This window comes from Aotus nancymaae, unplaced genomic scaffold (genome assembly GCF_030222135.1).
Source record: "Aotus nancymaae isolate 86718 unplaced genomic scaffold, 86718_ANA_hifiasm-v0.15.2.pri h1tg000076l, whole genome shotgun sequence".
NCBI classification, from domain to species: Eukaryota; Metazoa; Chordata; class Mammalia; order Primates; family Aotidae; genus Aotus; species Aotus nancymaae.
Window position 1 is genome coordinate 9,777,971 of NW_026988491.1, and position 22,859 is coordinate 9,800,829.

General features: G+C 47.5%; 1 protein-coding gene across 1 annotated transcript; it reads left to right on the top strand.

Annotated features, from left to right (window-relative positions):
- The first annotated feature begins 579 nt into the window (after positions 1 to 579).
- On the top strand, positions 580 to 22,360 carry ISX (intestine specific homeobox). Its single transcript, XM_012434292.2, has 5 exons — positions 580 to 871; positions 1,157 to 1,723; positions 17,509 to 17,660; positions 19,386 to 19,502; positions 20,431 to 22,360. Exons 2-5 carry the CDS (start codon positions 1,495 to 1,497, stop codon positions 20,635 to 20,637), a joined length of 705 nt encoding a protein of 234 aa, XP_012289715.2. The 5' UTR covers positions 580 to 871; positions 1,157 to 1,494; the 3' UTR covers positions 20,638 to 22,360.
- The last annotated feature ends 499 nt before the right edge of the window (positions 22,361 to 22,859 follow it).

Consider the following 22,859-nt stretch of genomic DNA (forward strand, 5'->3'; position numbering starts at 1 on the left):
AGTCTCTGCCAAGGTTTCCATCCCTCTTGTGCAAATTGGCTCCTTGTGGCCAGCATGGCATCGTGGAGTTCACCAGGGGAGTTCTGCGATCGGGCCTGCCATCCCATCCTCTGCACCCACTTGCAGAAAGTGGGTTTCCCCACATCAGAAAGCCCCGGAAGCCTTCACCCGATCTGATATTTGCAAGCCATGGGAAGCATATCTGAGAGTAAATGAATGCCTGAGGCTGACAGCCAGCAGACTGCACCTCAGCCCAGCCTCCCCGACACATGACCTCTCCTGGCTGAGTAAACATGTTTTATTGGGCCTGGGTACATTTCCTGGCCATTCTGCTCCCATCTCCCTTCTCCTGCTCTGGCCAGTTCCCCAGCACAGCCCCTCCCCGGGGCCTCCAATACCTGTCCTTCAGATCCCCACTGTCTCCTGACACTTTTCTCCCCTGACACCTGCATCCCCAGCCTTAAGGGGCGTGGATAGTTTCTTCTCTTATCAGCTTGTTTTACTGCCCCCTCCTCCTTGGTTACACAGTAATTTGGAGCAAAATTCCTGGCAAGGATAGATCAACAACTGTCAGCTCCCAGCCGGAGAGAAAGGGCCCCTTCAGTGCTGTCTCAGGAGACTGGGAGAAGAAGCAGAAAGGACCCCACAAGGAAGGGAGAGGCGCCCATGGAAAGAGGGCTTCACATGTGAAGTGAGGTCAGGGAAACTAGAACAGAAGAAAGCCAGGGCCAGCCCAGAGACAGCTGAGAAGAATCAGACTCACAGCTCAGCCCAGCCCTGGCACAGAGAAAAGACAGGCCTGGCAGCACCCAGGGACCCTCTTTCCTCAGCCTCCACCTGCAGGACAGCAGGAGCACTGATGCTCTGGAAGGTATGTTCTGGAGTCTGGAACAGCAGAATTTAAGGAAGTAAAGATGGGTGTCTGGGAAAAACCCTCAAGCTGCAGTGCAGCCCACGACTGAGTTGGCCACCTGAGGCCAAGGGTGGCACTCCAGCCTCCCAGAGGCTGGCTAGAGCCACAGGAAAGGGCCAGAAGCCAGAGAAAGGCCAAAGGTGGACACCCTGCCCCATATCTCCTCTGGAAACTGACCTCCTCTTTCCTACGCCTTATTGTCTCTCCCTCTTCTCTTTGTTCGCTGCTGGGCGGTGACCTCAGGGATCCTGGCCTAAGCTGGTGATTGTGCAGGCAACTGCGTCCGCAAAGACCGTTCTCCGGAAGATTGAACCCCAATTCAGCCATGGTGACTCCTTTGACATCAAACTGGTGAGGGCTGTGAGCCGGGGGCACAGGATACCATTCCTTCCAGCTCCTCGGTTGTGATCTGCCCATGGAAGTCCCTGTGGACACGAAATCCTGCTTGGATCATCTAACTGGAGGCTCTCTGTTCTTCACCTCCACATGCCCTCTTGACCCCAGGAGGTTCAGGGGAGGAAGTACACCACCCTCCACTGGCACCCCACTTGGCCTACACAGAGTCACCCCTGAGCCCCTCAATGTGTGCTGAGGTGGGCCCTGCTCTCTACAGGGGTATGGAAAGGAATAGCTTGGGGTGCTGTGAGGCCCCCAAGAAGCTGGGCCTGTCCTTCTCCATTGAGGCGATCCTAAAGAGGCCTTCCAGGAGGAGTGATGTAGACAGGCCAGAAGGGGCAGGCGGAGAGGGCCCCGGAGAAGCTGCAGCCTCAGGCTCTGGCCTAGAAAAGCCCCCACAGGACCAGCCCCAAGGTAAGTGTCTTCTGATCATTTCTTTCTGTTTCCTGGGCTCAAGACCCAGCTGGGGTCAGGCAGAGAAAAAGCTTCTCCATCTATATCAACTGAATAGAGGACTCTAAAATTCAGAGCAAGACCGGGCTCTGGGCTGGTTGCCTGATAGAACTTTCAATCTTTGGTTTTTCAGCTGCAGACACCAAGGCTCAGTTAGTTGCAGAATTCAGGGACCTGGGGCTTTTTCCTGTCTCCAGGCCCCAGCTAAGAATGCTAGTTACCATTTATTCAGCATTGACCATGCAATAGGCATTCTCTTTTAATTTCAGTAGAAAAGCATGATTATCGTAACTGGACAGATAAGAAAACTCTGTGAAAGAGAAGAAGGGGAAAATGTCCCCAAGTTACATAGCAGGTAAACAGAAGCCCTGTCATCAGGACCTGGCCCTGACTCCCCTAAATCCCTGCTGGGCCCAGCACAATCTCCTCCTCTTAAGCCGAGTTCAGCCTGCACAACTTCCAGGGGCTGAAGCTTTGGCTTGGGAAAGGTCTGTCCACCCTGATCACCTTCCTTGAGCCCGTGGCCACCCCAAAGCATGTCCCCAGATAACAGTGACCAGGTAGATTGAGAGCTGGCTTGAGGAAGGGAGGAAGGCCGCACTGGGGCATTGAGGTGGACACACACCTGCTAAGAATCAGGAACCCAGGGTGAGTCTTAGGTCTGGCCTGCCGTGTGACCTCAGGTACGTCCCTGTCCACTCTGGCCTCAGCCTTATGCTTGGCAAAACACCTGGGTGAGGGAATAAGAAGTGGTGAAGCTGGCAACGTCTCTAGGGTCTTTTGAGTCTGACAGTCACCGAGCCTGGAATAGCTCACATGAGGTTCTTAGTTCACTCCCCTTTTCACCCTTTTTAATCCAAGAAAATGCTGGAAAGGAAGCTCAGGGAGCCCTTGATGTCATCACCAGCCTTACATAGAGCTCCACATCCCCCCACCAGGCAAGTCTCCCATGGAAGGAGCTGATGAGGGGTCGCACTCAGCTTCAGGCATGGGGAAGACCAGGAGGGCTGTGTGTCCGCAGGCAGGCAGGAGGCTGGTGTGTTTCCCTGTAGCTGAGATTTCCAAAGGAAAAGGGTTCCCAGCTTAATATTTTTTAGAAGTTCATTAATATCTTCCAGTCCATTGAAGATTCACAGAAACATTTCCACTGGGGTCCTGAGTTTTTCTATGATCACCCTGTGTCATGAACGAGAGGTCTCGCCTCTCCTACCATAGCAGTTTCCCTTTCCCTATCCTGATGACAGCAGGCTTTGGAAAGGAAGCCACTCTTTCTAGGCCTCCATGGAAGATTCTAGCATGTTCCATGTCAGCTATCCATCTGGTCCCACAGAACAGACCCCAGTAAGTTCTGGCCAGACTAGCAGTGGTAACATTGAATGGTTCCTTATTACTTCCATTTTCCCATCTCATTGCCACACTTGAGAGCCCAACTTACAGACGATGAAACCAAGAAGAGAAGACAAATCCCCCACAAAAACTATGCGAGTAACGAACACTAGAATTGAACCCTAGTGGCCTGAGACTATCCCCTCTAGATTATTCTCGAACATAGTTTAAATCCATCTATCGCCCACTATACTGGAATTCAGCATTTCTGAAAGCTTGGAGAGGGTCCCGCTGGCAGCGCTCAAGATGACCTTGGTGGGTGCACAGATAAAAATGATCTAGCTTGATAGTCCTGTTGTTACTGCTACACTAACCTTGTATTTATGATGAAAGATTCTGCTATCCGTGTATAATCGTGATATAAGCTTTTATTTTTAAATACATTTATTATTTAAGTCAAACAAAAAAAAAAGTCTGTTTGGGAGAATGCTAAGCAAATATAATACAGATGGGATACCAACATGCCAGAAACTATACAAAAGAAACCTGCAGAAATTGCAAATGAGCTGGAGTCTGTGAAACAGGCCAGGTGAGGAGGGCAGGGATTCAGGAAATCTGCCCACTAAGCCCAGATCTGGCCCCAATGCACAGGAGGACCTCAGGCAAGTCTCTTCCCTCTCTGGCCTCAATCTCCCCACCTGTAATCTGAAAGAGCAGAGCTAGAATATTCATAAAGTCTCTCCCAGCTCTGACATGCCACGACCCATTCAACAACAAATTAGTTGCTGAAAAACCTTGGAGGATTCCCTAGTGGTGATTTTCCATCGCGGAATCTTACTCCCTGCAGAGAGGATGATCATGATGCCAGGCGGGGCGGGAGCAGAGAGACTGGAAGGCTCCCCCTGCCTCTCCCTATATGCCCAGCCCTGTGCTTGTTGCTGCTGGCTGATGCTTCTCTACTTCCTGTCCTACGTTCCTCCTCTTATGCAGGACCCCTCAGCAGAGGGCAACAGGACAAGAAATAGACAGCAACACTCTCCCATGTTCCAAGAATAATGATAGAGGAGTCAGTTCCTCTATCATTATTTTGTCTTGTTAACATTTAAAGGGCTTCCTAGACTGGCTCATGGACGTCCCTTGCCATCTCACCTAGGGCGCTTGTTAAATGCAGCCTGTCAGGCCCAGCACTCAAGACTCTGACTCTAAGTCAAAGGGCCCAGGAATCTGCATTCTAACAAGCTCTCCCAAATGATTCTGATGTTGGTGGCCCAAGGAGGTGGTCCTTGGAGGAAGCTGAGACCCAAAAAGGTAAAGTGGCTCTTTCTAAGCTACAGAGCCAGTACATACAGGAGATGGGACCAGGCTAGTGGTCTGGGCTCCAAGGCTAGTGTAGTGCTCTACCTCCCTCATTTCTCATGGCAGAGACCAAAATTCTCCCTGACATCTTCCCATTCCTGAAGGGACCTCCATGATCTATGGGTTGGACCCTCCCAGGTCTTAAGTCAATGGGGAAATCCAAGAGGACCTCCCTATCTGAAAAGATGCTACACCCAGCTTCCTGCTCCCTCCTCCAAGGAGAGACAAGTCCTCCAAAACCCAGGACCCTCCAAAGTTAAGGGAGACCCAGTTAGGCGGAAGCCTCTTTATACTGAAAGGTCAGACCCTAGGAAGAGAGAGAGAGAGAGAGACCGTTTTTGCACCTCTACCACGGATAATCCTGTGGGGAAATCACAAGCCCAGGGGGAAAGGTGACAGAAAATTGGCAAGGAAGAGACCACCGCAGTGGGTAAACTAGTATGGATTGCCTGGCCTGTGGGGAACTCAGGTATATTCCCTTGCCTGCTCGTCAGCTCTTGCTTCATTCCGTGAATAATCACTGAGTGCTTACTCTGGGCCAGGCTGGGGGCTGGGGAGGTAAGGTGAGTAAAACAAGATGTAGTGACTACCCACCTGGAGGGGGATGGGGTCGGCAGGCATGAGAGTTCCTGGCAGTGCCACCTTGGGCCAGTGCTGACTTCTGCCCATCTTGTCTGGTGGGGCTGGCCAGGGTAGAATTCTTGGCATTTGAGAAGCATCCTGAAGCAAGGGACAGCAATGTTTTTCTGCAAAGGAACAGATGGTAATTTTAAGCTTTGAGGGTCAGATAGTCTCTGTCGCAATTACTCAACTCTTCGGTCACAGCTGAAACTTGTCTATAGACAATGTGTACATAAATGGGTAGGTTTATGTTCCAATAAAACTTTATAGTCAAAAACAGAGGTCAGGCCAGATTTGGCCCTCATGCTGCAGTTCATCAAGGGCCTGCCCCTGACACATGACTGTGGCAGTCAAAGTCCTTCCCAGACTGGCCCTGTTCGTCCCAGGCTCACCTCCCATCACACCCCCGCTGGCTCTGTCTACCCTTGAGGTGCATGCAGCTCCTCTCCAAATTCCAAACCTCTCTTGCCCTTTAAATGCCTTGGCATCTTTGCCATTTAGAAGCCACTGCTCCTCCTGCCACCTCTTCTTCCTCATCTTTTCCCTCTTCCTCCCTGTCTGTAATAATTTTCTATGGCTGTTGTAACAAATTATGGCAATCTGTGTGGCTTAAAACCAAGAAATTTATTCTCTCACTATTCAGAAAGCCAGAAATCTGAAATCCAGGTGTTGGCAGAGATAGCTCCTTCTGAGGCTCCAAGGATCCATGCCTCTCTTGTAGTGTTTGCTGGTTCCAGCAACCCCTTAGCCTCATTTGACCTGTAGACCCATCACTCCATTTTGCCTACATCTTCTCACAGCCCTGCCATCTGCCTGCCTGCCTGTCTGTCTGTCTGTCTCTCTCTCTGTGTGTGTGTGTGTGTGTGTGTGTGTGTGTGTGTTTGTGTGTGTGTGAAATGCTTCTTTCTCTTATAAGGACACCTGTCATTTGATTTAGGTCCCACCCTAAATCTGGGATGATCTTATGTCCAGAGCCTTAATTATATCTACAAAGACTCTATTTCGAAAAAAAAAAAAAAAAAAAAAAAGCAATTCCCAGGGTTAGAACTTAGACATATCCTTTTGGGGCTCACTATTCTACCCATTATACCTTCCATCATTTCTTTGTCCCCTCATATTCCTCTTTCTCCTTTTCCTTCCCTGTCCCTCACCTCTTTCTCCTCTCCTCCTCCTTCTCTTCTCCCTCCTTTCCCTAGCCCTCCTCCTCCCCTGAACTACCTGAAATCAAAGACAGCTGCTCTGCTATGGGCACTGAGAGGCAGCCCTGGTTTGGAGCCGTGACTGAGGCCTGCATGTATCTCATCACCTGGTAATTAACAGCTCTGGCTCTTACCCAAGTAGACCTAGAAGCTCCCATCAGAACAGACAAGAACAGGGCAAAAGGATGTGGAGTTTAAAATGGGCACTTTCCCAAGAGAAGTATGCTTTGGTCTCCCTCCAATGGACTGTCTCTCAGTTCCTGACACCAGAGCTATGGGGACCTCCCTGTGAGGGGCAACGGTACTGGGAGACTGGTTCTAGAATTGAGAACCTGGCTCAGTCTCAGGCCCTGTGGGAGCACAAGAAAGTACAAGGTATGGCCTAGTGAAATGATACAAGGAAGGGGAGGCAATGAATAAAGGTATGTTATTAAGCCAATGGCCCCTGTGGGTAACTGAAGCTCAAATCCCTTGGGAAATGGAGCAAACATACTCCCCAGAATTATCCAAGGATTTGATCCATAAAGACAAACCCTGACAGTGAGAAGTAGATATGGAGCACAGAAAGGCTTAGGTGATACAAGCCAGGCATTGACAACATCAGCTATAATCATAAGGCCCAGAATGTCAGATCTAAGGGAAATCCAGAGGAGGAGGCTTAAAACGTTGGCTGTAATTTAAGTTTGATTTATCCATTATTTATCCAGACATGCAATAAATAGCCACTGAATATCTACTGAGTACCAGGCATACCTGTTGCACAACAAATCATCCCAAAACTTAGCAGCTTAAAATAACAATAAATACTTATTATCTCACTCAGTTTTGTGGATCAGGAATTTGGAAGTGACTTAACTGGGTGGTTCTGGCTCAGGGTCCATCATAAGATTGCAGTAAAGATGTTATTTGGGGTTGCAGTCGTCTGGAGGCTGGACTGGAGTAAAAAATTTATGTCCAAGGTGGTTCACTCACATGGCTGGTGAGTTGGTAACAGCCACTTGTGGGAGGACCCAGTTCTTCCCTATATAGGGCCCTCCACGTGCTGCTTGAGTGTCCTCACAAAATGGCAGATAGGCTTTCTCAAAGTAAACAATCCTAGAGGGACAGCCAGGTGGAAGCAGCTTGCTTTTAGGACTTAGCCTGAGAAACCATGTCACTTCACTTTCACAGTATTTCATTCATTAGAAATGAGTCACCAAGTTGGGCCCACTTAAGGAGAATTTGAAAAGAGGAGTGTCAACGAAGTTGCAAGTCCATCTGACAGCCACTACAGTACTGAGCTGGGCACTGGAGATGGTATAGAGCAGTGGTCCCCAACCTTTTTGGCTGGTTCCATGGAATATTATTTTTCCATGGACGGTGGGTGGGGGAATGGTTTCAGGATGATTCCAGCACATAACATTTATGGTGCACTTTATTTCTATTCTTACTACATACTCACCATAATGTAGAATCAATGAGAGCCCTGAGTTTCCTTTTCCTATGAGAATATAATGCTGCTACTGATCAGACAGCAGATGAGACAAATAACCATCAAATTTTAACAAATGAAAGTATAACTACAATTGTGGCAAGTGCTGGGAGATGGTGACATGGTACTCCAAGGGACAATTCCACGGGAAGTCGGTCTGTCAGGGAGGTCAGAAAGTGCTTCCCAGAGAAGTTATTGTTGGTCTGTAATCTGAAGACTGAGTAGGGTGGAAGGGAGGGTATTCTCATGGAGGGAGCCCCAAGGACAAGGACCTATTAATAGATGATGCCCAAGGATACAAGTTGAGGTCTAGGAGCCAGAAAGGGGCCAACCCATGCTGGCCTTGTAGGCTATGGTAGAGATTTTTATTTTTGCTTTTTATTCCTACGGGAATGAAGAACCATTTTTGGATTTTAGGCAGGAAAGTGTACAATGATCAGTATTAATGATAATTATTTGATTCCAATTGACAAAAATTATCTTAGGTTAGCTGAAATGGAGAGGAGTATGTATTGCCTTGGAGAAAATTAAGAACTCACTTCCCAGACCAAGCCATGTGAAGGGCAGAATAAGCAACCTTCAACCATGATGGGATCCAGAACCAGTAATGTCATCAAGTCTCTGCAGCAGTTCTCTCTGCATGCGAGCTCACCTCTCTCTTGCTGCTAACTGGCATTCTGATAGCTTCCAACAGTTCCAAGAGTTACATCAGTCAGTCTCCAGTGATGTCCTCAAGATCTCTAAAATCCCATGTTCAAAAACCCCAGAGGAGGGGCACCCATTGGCCGAGCTTAAGTGAGATGTCCACCTCCAAACCAGTCAATTGAGACCATAGGATGTAGCTGGAGGAGCTATGTGTGCTTGGGCCTTCTCTGCAGTCTTCATCTTGCTGTTTTCCTTTTTCTACTTCACTGCTCCATGCTGGGATGATGGTTCCTTATTTCAGAGCCCTTAGAACTCTTTATACATCATTTTAGTCTCCATATATGGAAACCTCAAGTTTCTTTAACAATGGTGTGTTCCTAAAGAGGTTTCCTCCCCACTCCTTGTAAAGAGGCATTTGTTAATAATTTGTTGGCCAGAAATGTCTCTTCCTCCTGTTTGCAAAGCCCTGTGGCTTTGTATATCTCTAATCTGGGCACTCTGCACATTTGCTACCTTGTTGCCTTCCATAGGTGTTTAAGCAAAGAGAACAATTAAATTCCTCCCCAGTTCTTGGAAAGAAGGGTAACTAAATATGGATTCCCCCATTAAACAGGAACAAGTTCTAGGACACTTCCTGTGTTACACCTTGGAACATCCTCTGACTGCACAGCTTGTGTTGTCTGATTGTTCCCCTGCATCAACACAGTATAGATTGGAGAGGAAGTGGGGATGGTCTGAAGCATAAACACACATACGTGCACACACACAGACATGCATGAAACATACATATGCATGCACACAATTTCCAAGCAAGGAAGGGAATTAGAACTGTTGAAATATTATAGCACTATCAAAGCACAGGAAATCAACCCACTGCTACCCTGTTCCAATAATCTGTGCCCATGCTTTATGTTTTAGTCTCACCGGACCTAAGCACATTGTCATTAGTCACATTGTCATAACACAAATACGATATACAAACCTAACAAAGTGCTTTAGCACACAGAAGAGGGAATAATGAACTCTGCATAACAGCATCAGAGAGGGCACTTCAGACAAGAAGTGGCTTTTGAGATGGAGTCAGGCAGAGAAGGGCCTTGTCTGGAATCTTGGACATGGCCAGGAAGAGGAAAGCCTGTAAGGCATCCAGGAGGTAAAAAAGGAATCATCCTTTCAAGAAACAACAAAATTGAGTGACTGGAGTCTAAAAACCATTAAGCATAGTCACAAGCAATGAAAAAGGTAAGGTAAATGGAAGGTCGAGTGTGTCAACCCAAGGACTTTGGCCTTTATATATGTACATCAGCATTTTTTAAATCTTAGATTTTAAAATGTTTTGGGAACTTCAGGCTTTCATTAAGATGCATGATCAGAGCTGCCTGGAATGAAGGGAAGATGGAGTGGGCCCCACACACACTTCAGTAAAGGAACTCTACCACTGTTTGTTTTGTAGGGTTTCCTTACGATTTCCTTTAACAAAGGGTAGAGTTGCTTTAAAAAAAAAAAAAAAAAGAAGAAAGAAAAATTTTAAAAAATACGTAAGTAAAAAGTATGAGTGAGTGTGTGGGTGTGGGTGTGTGGTGGTGGGGAGTACATATGCTAAAATTTATGCATACAAACTATTATGAAAGTGAGACCATAGGTGTGGAAGATGCCAAGCCTCACACCGCCTAGGGACTGCTAAGCCAGTCACCCCTGGGAGTGGCACTCCCTTTGCTGGTGAGTTTCTCAAGGGTCTGCTCCTAACTGTTTCAGTGATTTCTTTATTCTCGTTTCTTTTCACCTTTCTGATTTATTTGGTTGTTTATTTACACAAGAAACTCCTGTGTATTACGGGAAAATAGAAAATGCAAATAAAAAGATAAAAGAAGTAACTATAATTCTACCATTTCACCATCCAGTAATAATCACTACAGATATTTTGATTGAATGATTGACTCATAGAGACTGATAGAAAAAAATATTTTACAAATATGGAAGCTAGTTTATTGTAAGATAAAATTTTGCACTCTTAAATTAAAAAAAAAAAAAATCTATTGTGTTTCTGCTAGGAGATTCACAACAGACCTTGGAAAGAAATGTTTGATTGATTTGAGCTTTGACAGATGAGTAGGAGTTCACTAGGCAAAGGAGGACAAGGCATTCCCGACTCAGGGAGCACAGAACAAGGACCTGGAGAATAAAAGGGCATAGCTGATTTGGGGAATCTGGAAATGGTCAGGTGGGACTAAAATTATGGAAATGACAATTGAGGGAAACCAGATGAAGCTAGAAGGATAGAATGGGAAAGGCCTTGAATGCCATGCTAAGGAGCTTGCCTCGTTCCCTGTGGGTGTAGGGAGCTATAGTAAGTCTATGGCCTGACTAGAGAAATGAGGCCAGCACAGGTCAGCCATGGGGAGACTCCTGCCATGCACCCCACCTTCGTGTGTCAGGAGGTGTCCCCAGCCTACAAGAGGGCTGCAAAGGGGGCCCTGGGTGTCCTCCATGGTGAACCCACTGTTTTCAGAAGATAAGGACGAGGCGCATTTCCAGAGACTGCCCAGCAGCAAAGTCCCCTGAGCCTTTAACTGTGCAGACAGGACCAATTAGCAGACCCCAGAGAAGGAGCAATCAGGGGAGGGCGCTGAGCGTGGAGAAACATCCTTTTATAATTAGGTGGCCTAATCACCTGTGTAAATTGTGTATTTCTTATGATCGATGTGCTCAATGGCTCAGGTTTAATTAAGTTCTGCTGACTCATTCTCTTTGAAGACCCATTAAAGTGTGAGTCACAGCTTGTACCATTAATAACAGGGAGAGGAGCAACTTGAAAGGGGTGGCAGTTCCCTGCTGCCTCCATCCCCCTCCACTGTTGCCCCCACGTGCCCACTCCCCAGGTAGGCTGGGCTGTGACTACCTGCTTCTTAACTTCTCTGCCCAGAACCTGGTAGGGAGATGCTGGGCTGGATGGGAGCTCAAGGGTTTTCTCACTCCTGATCCAATGCTCCTTCCCAGATGATCCATGCTGCCTCAGACGTGTCCCTTCTTAGTAGGTTCCCAGAACACCCTGCTCTCTTCTGGTGACTGAGAATCCTGTCCTATGTATGGACCAGGGCCATCAATGAGTTTGCATTTTCCAGCCTCTTGTCTAACAAGTTTCCAAAATTCTACACATACACATTGAGCTGCATTCTACCTTCTTCTCTGTTCCGTATTATGCTGTTCTGCCTTCTCCCACCTTGATCTCTTATTTCTAACTCTCTGTGGTCTGTAACCCAAGCATCAGCCTTCCTGGCCCCCTCCCAGCCTCCCCTTTTTCTGTAGGAAAATTGAAATACTGACCTTCATCCTTCCTGAACTACCCCCATGGACACTGCTCTATACCCTCCCTCCCTGCTTTGTAGTCCTTGATTAGGGGGACTCTGCTCTGACTCATCACCCAGAGCTCCTGGGCACCATCCCCTCCCCTGGTCTCCCTCGTTCTCCCCAGGCACCAGCGGAGATGTGAGTGTGGGGCAGCCCTCCCTTCCTCTTGCCTTCCCTATACTTCCGGTCTCCCCAAAGCCATCAAAGCTGACACTATACCTGAATGTATACCTGTCAGATAGTATCTTTCCTAGAGATTTCAGTGATCTTTCCTGATTATTTCAGTGATCTTTCCTCATTGTTTCACTGATTTATTTATTCTCATCTCTTTCTACCCTGCTGTTTTATTTGGTTGTTTATTTACACAAGCAGTTCCTGTATATTACAGAAAAATAGAAAATACAGATAAAAAGGTAAAAGAAATGTAACCATAATTCTACCATGTGGTAATTAGAGGAACTTGCAATGCAGGGAGAAACTTAAAGTTAGACTCAGAATGTGACTTTTTCAAATATTCAGTGGGAGACCCTCTACGGTAGCGCCGTCCAACAGAACTTTCTGTGATGATAACAATATTCTATATCTGCACTGTCCAATATCGTAGCCACTAGCCACATGTGGCTATCGAGCTATGAATAGTATGACTAAGAAACTGAATGTTTTGCTCTATTCAATTTAAATAGTCGCATGTAGCTAGGGGCTATATTATTGGACGGTGCAGTCCTAAGGAATTAAACACTTCACCAGGTACAGCCTCAGATCCTAACCTCATTTCCTTGACTCCAGGCTGAAGTCTATCTGTCTCTCCTAAAACTGCTCTTGGCCTTCTGGTTGGGTCTTTCCAGTCATACTTCCTCACCAGTATGAATTTTAGGCACCCCTCCTTACTCCGAGAGAGGCCGCTGAAATGGTTAGACACACACACAACATCATGATCAGCATCATCACCTCTCAAGGACAAACATGTATCCTGAGAATGGGTGGTTCAAAGCTAATGAGAAAAAATATTTTTCTAACCAGCCTATGACTTGGCAGGAAGCCCCTCCTCCATGCAGTCGGCAGTCAGGTTGTTTTGCAGAGTAGAGTTTAGATCCTTTCCTTTTTCACCCCACCTCTAAATTACTTTCTTCCAGTCCTCTTGGGAACAGGGAAAAGCCAGCATGACTTAAGAGCTGCTCTTTTAGTTATACAAATGGAAGCTTTGAAATATTTATTTTATTAAGGATTCTATTCTTAGTCATAAATTGTTGCTCACCTGAGTTTCCTTCTGGGGTAAATGGAGGAGATGGCTTATTTTCGTTATGGTCTGTCTTCTCTTTCTACTCCTCTGTTCTCCACATTGTTTCATTTCCTGTATTCCGGTTCCACACCCCGCATTCTCTCCCACAGTTCTATAGTCCCAGGAAGACCTCAGCTCCATGCTGTCCTTGACACCTCAGTTTGCCTGGCCAACCTGGAATCTTCCCTTTTGTAATTTTTTTTTTTTTTTTTGGGGCAGCTTCCCACAGAACTGCACTATATCATTTACTATCATCTCATATGCTGACTGAATGAATGAAGGAGTAAATGCAGTACTGTCAAGCATGGCTTGTGCATTTCGTCCTTCTGCAGACAGGCCCTCAGTGCCTATTAGGTGTTGGGTACAGAGATGACATTCACTGAGCTCTTGGAATGAATTGACACCCGCCATTTATCTCTACATCAGTTCTGATTGACTTCAGCTATATCTCTTAAACACAACACCAGCTCTAAACACAGAACAAATATCTTTAAAAACACACACACACAAAGTTAAAAAAGCAGTGTGGACTTGGGGAGGGAAAGAGGGTAGAGAACAAGAGGCAGAGATGAGGCTGTCTTACAGAGGTGGGTCACAGGACAATAGCTTACTCTAATTCAAAGCCTCACTGCCTGCGACTCCCAGGAAGCTTCCAAGAATCCACAAAAGTGAGAAAAAGTACTTTGAAAGGATAAAAATGGATTAACAACAAACGTGAGGGGTGATAGAAAGGAGTGAGGCCAAAAGCAGACCTGAAATCCCATTTCCGAAACTGAGGCAACTGTGCCCAGTGGCTTCCCGGAGAGGAATCTCTCCTTACTGGCCCGTCCCTTTCAGCAAGCAAACCAGTCCTGCAGGAAAGCCTGAGGCAAGGGCTTTTGAGCCATTCATCCTCCATCCCAGAGAAGGAGGATTATAAATGTCAGGGTGGATTTTGCCTTAGTGACCTGATCATTCAACGCCTCTCTCCTCCTCCATTCTACTGATGGGGAGACTGAGGCCCAGAGAATGAATCTAAAATGTGGCACAAATTGCATACTGGAACCAGGAACAGAGCTCAGGTCTTCTGGCATCCAGCTCACTGGATTTCTACTATCCAATGACAGCAGGATTGATCATAAGCACCAAGAAAGAAAACAAGATAGTTGATTTCCTCAGGTGTTAAACCCTCAGAAGTGAAATCTATTTTTCATGAGGGTCTACTCCAATTCTCAGTGTGTGAAGGCTTTACCTCTCTTATTTTGGGTAAAAAGAAAGTGTGCTTGGTGGGAGTCAGGAGACCTCAGCTGGAGCTCAGACTCCCACTGTCCTTTGTGCCAGCTTCAGTTCATGCCAGTCATCCTTTCTGACCTGTGACATTTGACATCATACAAAGTTTCAGACAAATCCTTTGGAAGTCTTTTCTGTCCAACAGGATTGACAGCAGGGCCTGAATTCCACTTTTATCCATTTAAGGCACATATTTGTTAAGCTGTCATGGGGAGTGAGTTTCTCAGCTGGTCTCAGATATAGTCAGACACCAGTCTCTGCCCTCCAGGGAGTCAAAGCCTAGAGAGGGATGACAGCAGACACATGAGGCGCCCTTCCCTGGGAGGTTTTGAGTTCTCTGAGCAGAGATGTGAGTGACTCTGGGACAGGAAGTAGCTAGGTTCTCAGTTATTTCCTGAGAGTAGGCTTTTCTTACAAGGAATGAGGAAAAAGTCAGGAGAGGCAAGGTGTCAGCTAGAATGGTAGGAATTCCACTGGGACCCAAAAGTGAAGGTGATCTGGGGAGACGGTTTGTGCCTTTTCTACAATCCCTGGAACCACACCACAGGGACAATCTGTGGTCCAATTAAGACAAGGATTTTAATTCTGTCCTCAGAAGTCCATAGTCAGGTAAACAGACCCACTGCCACCTGGTTTGGTCCTTCCTCCAACATCATCTGTCACTTGGCTCCAACCAGGAGTTACAGTCAATGCTGGTTGAGTCTACCATTCTGCCAGTGGGGCAGTCTTCCTTACTCTCCATTGTGTGGCCAGGTTCAAGGACCACTTTTCTGTCCTCACCGTAATTAGTCTATCTGCAGCATGCACCCAGCTGACTGTGCCTTCTTTCTTGAAACAGCCCTCACTTTCCTCCTACTTCAGAGACCTCCCCTTCTTGGACTCTTTGTTGTCTTCCCAGTTGACGAACCTCTGCATGGTGGAGGTGCTGCAGACTTGCTCATGGGCCCTCTTGTCTTCCCCACCTACACTTTCTGCCTGTGTGATACCCATTCCCATGACTACAAAGGCCAAATAGATGGTGACAATTCCCTAATTTGAACCTCAGTCCTCAGTTTGCCTTTGAGCGCCAAATTTATCAATGCATCTTCCGATTCCATAGCTTCCTTTGGCTAACTAGTAGGCATCACACACTTAACATGTCCAAAATGAATGCCTGATTTCCCCAAAATACAAACACATGAACACACACACATGCACGCACATGTGCGCACATGCACGCACACACACACACCTTTTGCTCAAGCCAAAACCAAATTGTCATCCCTGATTTATCTCAGCCAAAAGATAATCCATCAACCTCACTTGACAGCCTCTCTCAAAATATATCCCATAATTAGCTCTATACCTCCCTGCAAACAACTTCAGCAGCATAACAAGAGAGATGGTGGTTGATGGATCTCATCCCACTTATCACATCTGCCACCACCATGCCACTAGAGGTGTTTGACTCTCTTTCCTAGTTGTATAACAAAAAATTTCCAGGGATGGATTCCAATAGGTTCATTTCAGGTTCCCACACTTGAACCAATCCAGTTCCCACTACAACTACTTGGTGGGTGTATGCGAAGAATAGTTTTCAAAAGGAGGGCAGGGTAGGTCCCAGGAAACAGGCACTTCTGGGCAGATAAATCCCAACAGGTGTCCACCTCCCTCTGTTAGTGCAGTGACCACCATGTATTCTAGGTCATGTGCTAGCCTATCTGTACCCCCTATCTCACTATATGATGAGTGCTTCCAATCAGGGACCAAGGCTTCAGCTTTTCTACAACTCACTACCTAGTGTTGTGCCTGGAATAAAGAAGTATGTACTTAACAAAAAAGGTAGATGAATGAATGACAAAGCTAGCAAGTAGAATGAAGGTATTGCTGGTAAGAAAGATCACCCAGGGCTAGAAAGACAGGAAATGATTTTTGGAGGTTGTAAGAATGAACACAGGTGCTGAATAATCAGCAGACGTTAGAATTGCACACAAGAGGGAAGGAGTGATCCCGGACAGAGGGGATTGCCTTGGAAAAAACAAAGTAATAAGCACACACATGATGTGTTATGGATATGGTAAGCAGCCCAACTTGAATGAAGCAAAGTGTGTGGGTCGACGAAGTACTGGAGGCAGGGCCGGCTTCATGAGCATGTGTGTGACCCATGCAGATGCTCAGGGCCCTGTGCTCAGAAGGAGGCCCTGAGAGCGGGATTGAATGCATATTGCCGCCATCTTGAAATCTTGATAATTGTGTATTTGAGTCTCTGATTCGTGGAAGCCAGTGGAACAGTGATGCATGCATCAGAGGCGATCAATGCCTTTGCATCACCTCCCAGCTTCTCTAGGATGGGCTCTTGGCCAGCTGTTTCCCTGCTCCTACCCAGTAACTGCTGCTCCCTCCATCTTGGTAGGAAAGGGGACTGGGTATCCATGACTCTAAGTCTTAGGGTGGGTCCCTAGGTACCTGTGAGGGTCTACTCTCATCCTATCAGTATCCTTGTGATCTCTCAGGGATGCATGACATGATAGCAAATAAAAACCCACCATGACAGTTTAAGAGACTATGGAAAAAAGAAAAAGCTATTTTTCTGCTTTTTGAGCAATAGGCCCCACATTTTCACCTTGCACCGGGCCCCACAAATGAGGTAGCCAGCCCTGAGTGGAACTGAGGCTGAACAGGTGGGTCAGAGACAGGCTGTCAATGGCTTTGACTGCTATCAGGCTCAGCCTTTACTTTGCAGACCAAGACTGACACACTTTTCTATGAAGAACCAGGTGGTAATTACTTTAGTCTTTGCAGGTCACACGGTCTGTGTTGCAATGATTCAACTCTGCTCGTATAGTGCAAAAACTGTCAGAGACAATATGTAAACCAGAGGGAGAAGCTGTGTTCTAATAAAACTTTATTTAAAGACAGACAGTGGGCCAGATTTGGCCTGGGGTGGCCATAGTTTGCCATCTCCTGTTGTAGACAAAAGGGAGTCATTGAAGGCAACAGAGCAGCAGAAAGATGCAATTACAGAAGATTTTCTAGAAGGTTAACTTGGCCTCACTGCCCAGGGTGGGTGAGGGTCAGTCTAGAGGCAGAGGATTTTAGGAAAGAGAATACTGTGAATCTCCAAGCTTGAGGAGCCAGGGGCCAAGGCTTGGGAGCAGCAGTGGGGTGGAAGGGTGGGACGAGGTAATACAAAAACCTCATGTAGGTGCTGACGCCAAGGCCACTGACCTGACTTGGACCCTCTCCCATGCAGAAGGGAGGAAGAGCAAGCGGAGGGTTCGTACCACCTTCACCACCGAGCAGCTGCATGAGCTGGAGAAGATCTTCCACTTTACACACTACCCAGACGTGCACACCCGCAGTCAGCTGGCAGCCAGGATCAACCTCCCAGAAGCTCGGGTGCAGGTACAGCCATCCCTGCCTCAGGGCCCAGCCTCCATGCCCTTGGGACCATGTGTAAAACACTATATATCTCGGGCCCTTCGGGGTTGCCCCATCTGAAAGTTTCCATTGGCTTTGTCCTGTGAGTGCAGTCATTTTGGCCAAATATTATTTTCTGTGAAATGAGGTCACCACACTTCGAAAACGGTTTCTCTCCTCTGGGAATGGAAAGGGAGTGTGGCATCAGTGATCACCATGAACCTCTGCTCCATACCTTTCCTCCCCACTTAGCGACAGTTCCAAAACATCATTCACCATGCAACCTAATTTACAAAATAGGTCTTGACCGCCTAGACCAGGGGTCAACAACCTTTCTGCAAAGAGTCAGATGGTAATGACATTAGGCTTTGCCGGGTCTATTGTCAGTGTCAGAACAACGGTTCGACCAGACCAAGGCAGCACAAAAGCAGCCTCAGAAAATATGTAAACAGACTTTATTTATGAACATGAAATTTGAATGTTGTGTAATTTGCCTGTCATAAAATATTACCCTTCTTTTAACTTTTTTCTAGCCAGTTAAAAATGTGAAAACTATTCTTAGTTTAGGAGCCATTCAAAAGCAGGTGGAAGGCCAGATTTAGCCTGTAGCCGGTAGTTTGCTAACCCCTGATATCTAGAAGGCATGGGGATCCCTTTGGAGGCAGTGTAGAGAAGTGGAAAAGGTCTTGAATTCATGGTCTTTGTCGGGGACCTGGTTTAAGCACTGACAGGCTACTCTCTCAGCTGTAATCTCTTCACCCCAGGTGTTTTTTGCTTCATGTGGGATTAGAAATACAGTAGCCCACTGTCACTCACCAGAGGTATTTCCTGCCCCCTTCCCACATGCCCAGCTTTGCAAGTGCCATTCTAGCACACGATAGTCCCCCAGATCTGACTGTGGCACCATCAGCACTCTGTCTAAAACAGTTTCTAAGTCGCTCTCCTTTTTCCTTTCCACAAATGAGACGGACTCATTCTAATTCAAAATCAGGCTGACATTCCATTCTTTGTTCCCTCCTTTCCTTCTGGCTGAGAACCCCTCCTGTCTTAGACTTCCCTCCTTTTCCTTCCCACCTAGAATCAGACACCAGCTAAATGGGAGGCCCCTGTGTCAGCCACAAAGCCCAGAATTCAACACCTGCCTATGCAGAATTACCGAGGATAAATGGCCACAAATCGGGGACCATCAGCACCTGCTCAGGAATGCAGGGAGCTGCCAATGTTCAGCCTGCCAAGGGGCCCCAGGGGTTGAAAACAGGTGGCCCACCGGTGACCCACACATGACTTTCACTTGGTCTGCACGGTATTTTAAAATACAGAAGCTTTCACATATAAATCAAGATTCCACTTTGGAGACAGCATGAACCTGCAATGCTGGATTCACATTTCCACATGGTGACTGTTGGCAAGAGCTGAGAAGCTGCCCCCTTTCGGCTCTGTTCACCACAGACCCCACCACTCCTAATTGTGCAGCACCAGTGGCTTTACTCACACATGACCCCCCTCTAGCCCTGAAGGCATTGAAGCTAGAAACCCTGGTTCCCTCTCAGAAAGCCGACCTCCAGATCCAAGGACATCCTGGATGCCACAGAGGCTTTACAAACTTTCAAGTGCTGTCCCTTGAAAGGTGCAGTTATTATGAATTTCGAGGAGGTGGTATTAGATGGAGGAAAACTCTTGCTTATCCCCATCCTTCCTCCCTAATTACAGATCTGGTTCCAGAATCAGCGAGCCAAGCGGCGGAAGCAGGAGAAGACTGGCAACCTGGGGGCCCCACAGAAGCTGAGTGAAGCCAGCATGGCCCTGCCCACAAATCTGGATGTGGCTGTAAGTGGCTGAGGTCTCAAGGTAGGGTGGAGGGAGCCATCGTCTGGGAGTATCCCAGTCAGATCTAGATGTGAAGAATCACCTTGGGGGCTCTGTGTACAGGAAAAAGTGCAAGGAAAATTCTTTTAGAAACAGCACGGGGCAAGGAGAAATCTGGAAGACCGTGGGGCCTGGGATAAGTGGCTGCCTCTCTGTCCCCGTGTCCTCCTCCCTTAGTGATGACCATGTGCGAAACTTCTCAGTTTACAAAACAGGGACACAGAGGGAAGTGCAGTACACAGATGTTGGACACATGGGCTTTGGAGTCAGACTGCCCGAGTTCTAATCCCAGCTCTCAACTGCCTGAGGTATGACTTGGAAGAGTCACTTTATCCTTCAGAGAATGCAATAAAGTTTTTTGATGAGGATGAAATAACTGAGACATAGAGGATGCTTAGCACCTAGGAAGTGTTCCCTAAGTATTTAGGGAGCCATCCATGGAGAAAACACATATTTTTGAGTGTGTACCAGGTGCCAAACACTGGGGATAGAGCAGTAAACAAAATAGACAACTCTTCCCTGCCCTAGAGTTAAAGGTATTTACACACCCACGGCAATGCTGTGAGATGGGCTTTTTCATTTATTCATTCTTTGCAAATGCAGAAGCTGGGCCCTGAGAAGCAAAATGACATTTCCCTGTCAAACATTGTAAGTACCAGGATTTTCTAATCCCCAGACCAAGCACTTCTCCCCACCTACGGTAACCAACCGTCCAGGTTTGCACGGGTCCATACACGACTTTCAGAGTTAAACCCAGAAGGTCCTGAGAAAACCAGAACAAGTGATCGTATTACCCACCCTGAGCTGCTCAGGCCGTGGAGGGAGAGGCTGAAAAGCTGCAGAGACAGCTTAGGACTCACTTCTGTCTTCTGACCTCTCCTTTTGACAGGTACCCACGTGGACATCCACCGCTCTGCACAGGCTGGCTCCTCCCATGGGGTGTTGTCCATCTGCTCAAGGTCAGCTGGCCTCTGCCTGGATCCCTGCCCGGATCACCTTCCTCCCATGGCACCCATGGGAAACGCAGCCTGTCCCAGGTCCTCCCACCCATCAAACTTGCATCCCTACGCTGTGTTCTTCCACCTCCACACCCTAAAACGGGCAGCATCTGTGCTACCTCAACAAAGAGATTGGACATCCTCTCCCCAGATGAGCCACTCTCCTCTCCAGGTGAAGGCAGGTAGCAGATGTGCCCTGGGCCTCTGGGGGAATCAATCTTTTAATCCAAACATGGCCCACAGCCCAGGAAGCTACCCTGAACATGCCAGTTGGAAGGCGGTGCCAGACTCAACAGCAAAGTAAACAATAAAGGACAGCCCTCTTCTCTCCTGGCCAAAGCTGCTTTCCTGGTTCAGAAGACGGGCTGGATGAGATCTCAGGCCGAGCTCTGAAACGGGGAGGTAATCCTCTAGCACCTGTGCTTCCTCTAACTTGCTGTGTGACCTCCAGCCAGTCACTCACCCTCTCTGGACCTCATCTGTTAGAGAAGGCAGCTGGATAAAATGATTTTTGAAGACCTTTCCATGGTGGGCACTGAGACACAGAAGAGGCCCACGAGAGATTGTTCGTTCATGTATGCACTCATCCATGACGCATGAGTACCTACTGGGGACGCCATAAACAGAACTAGATATAGAAATAAACAACTTGGGTTCTGCCCTCGTTCGTCAAAGTGTAGTGCTGGCCCGCTCCTGCAAGCAGAACACTCGCTCAGCAACCTTGCTGTTGGCCCAAATTTGACATGTTCTTTATGATTGTGAGCATCTCAGAGTGAGAGGAAAATGTAGAAAGGTTTTAAAATTCTAAACAGGATTTAGTGTCTTTAGTTATCCTGCTGGATTGGGAAGAGATGTCATTTCTGGCACGAATGAAAAGTAGGACGGTAAGCTCTTTTCATTCGGTTTATCTTTCCAGGATATGTGCAAGGGGACCAGATGGAAGACCAGCCTCACTCTGTCCTGGAAAGCCCGAGCTTTCAGCCAACTCCCTGTTTGCATGCAAAGACCCTGGGCAAACCACATGCTCTGCCTGAGCCTCAGTTTCCCTATCTGTAAAATGAAGGTAGTAATTCCCACTGGTCGTCTGCCTCAAAGAGCATTCAGGACGCTCTGAGAGGACATGGGAGTACTTTGTGAAGTGAGGGTGAGGCCTCCAGTGCAGTAATATTGTTATTCCAAGATTCCACTGAAAAGTGGCTGCTTTGGATCCCAACCCAGGATGAGCAGCTCCCGCTCTCAGGGAGGTTATCCCTGAGCTTCCCTTCCGCACAGGTGTCTCGGATTCTTGTCTTTGCAGGTAGAGGACTGGGCCTGCTCTGCTAAGCCTGGAAGCCTGGAATGACCCCTTGCACAAACGTAAAATATATTCAAGGAATCTTCCCCAAATCCCAGATCTTCTGCAATCTACCTGTGCCCCTGACCCACCCAGGAGTTGGACCAGGAGTTGGCATCCCTACGTCTTAGTCCTGCACTCCTAATTTGCTGTGTAACCTTACCATTAATCTCACTGGGCCTCAGATTTCTCACTGGAGGTAGCTATGCTAGCTCTGCCTGCAGGCATGCATTATGCCAGAACTACAGACGACAGCTCACAAGATGCAAAAGTGCTTCGCCATCTTTAAAGTGCCAGATCACTCAAAGCCTATGAATGTGGATATGGACACCCAGTCTCCAGCACCGCTGGATGAAAGGAGAAGGCTAGAGGCTGAGGGAGGAAAAACCAGTTAACAAAGGCAGTAGCTCATTGCTTGGGTAGCAGGTACCCATTTTAGGACCCTAAACTCGAATGTGCAAAATAAAATTTCTATCATTTTGCTATAACTGGATTTACTTTCTGTGTTGTCTGCAGGAAATGTATGCTGGTAACTTCTAGGTTGCTGATGCCTCAGGCACTTCAGGTTTAAAGGCAGTCACTTGAGATGGTTGCCTTCTGCTCCCCTTCTTTCCACAGGGGTCTTTGCTAGGCTAAGGGGGAGGATTAGAGAAGTGTTTTTGCAAATGCCACCTCCAGCCTCCCAGAGGGGATGTTTGCTTCCCAGCTTTCTCAGTCTCCTACTGGTGTCTTACCTAGCCTGGTCTTGGGCATGACTCCTCTGCCCTAGAGATGCATCACCCCATTCAACTCCCTATTGGGGGTTCACTCCACATCCTCTGCTGCAGCCTCTCACCACAGTTGTGAATCCTCCCTGGCTTTCTCTCTCTCTCATGAGCAAGAGGAAAAGCTGACAGCTCTCCCACACCCTGCTGGGGCCATGGGAGCCCTGGGCCAGGCAGCAGGTCTCACTCACTCTTGACCTCCCACAGCCATTCCTCATGCCTT

What these genes read in the sequence shown, in the direction of transcription:
- ISX (XM_012434292.2), top strand. Translation starts at nt 1,495, where the DNA reads ATGTGTGCTGAGGTGGGCCCTGCTCTCTACAGGGGTATGGAAAGGAAT. An exon ending in CCCACAGGACCAGCCCCAAG is followed by an intron (nt 1,724 to 17,508) that starts GTAAGTGTCTTC and finishes TCTCCCATGCAG; the next exon opens with AAGGGAGGAAGAGCAAGCGG. An exon ending in TCCCAGAAGCTCGGGTGCAG is followed by an intron (nt 17,661 to 19,385) that starts GTACAGCCATCC and finishes CCCTAATTACAG; the next exon opens with ATCTGGTTCCAGAATCAGCG.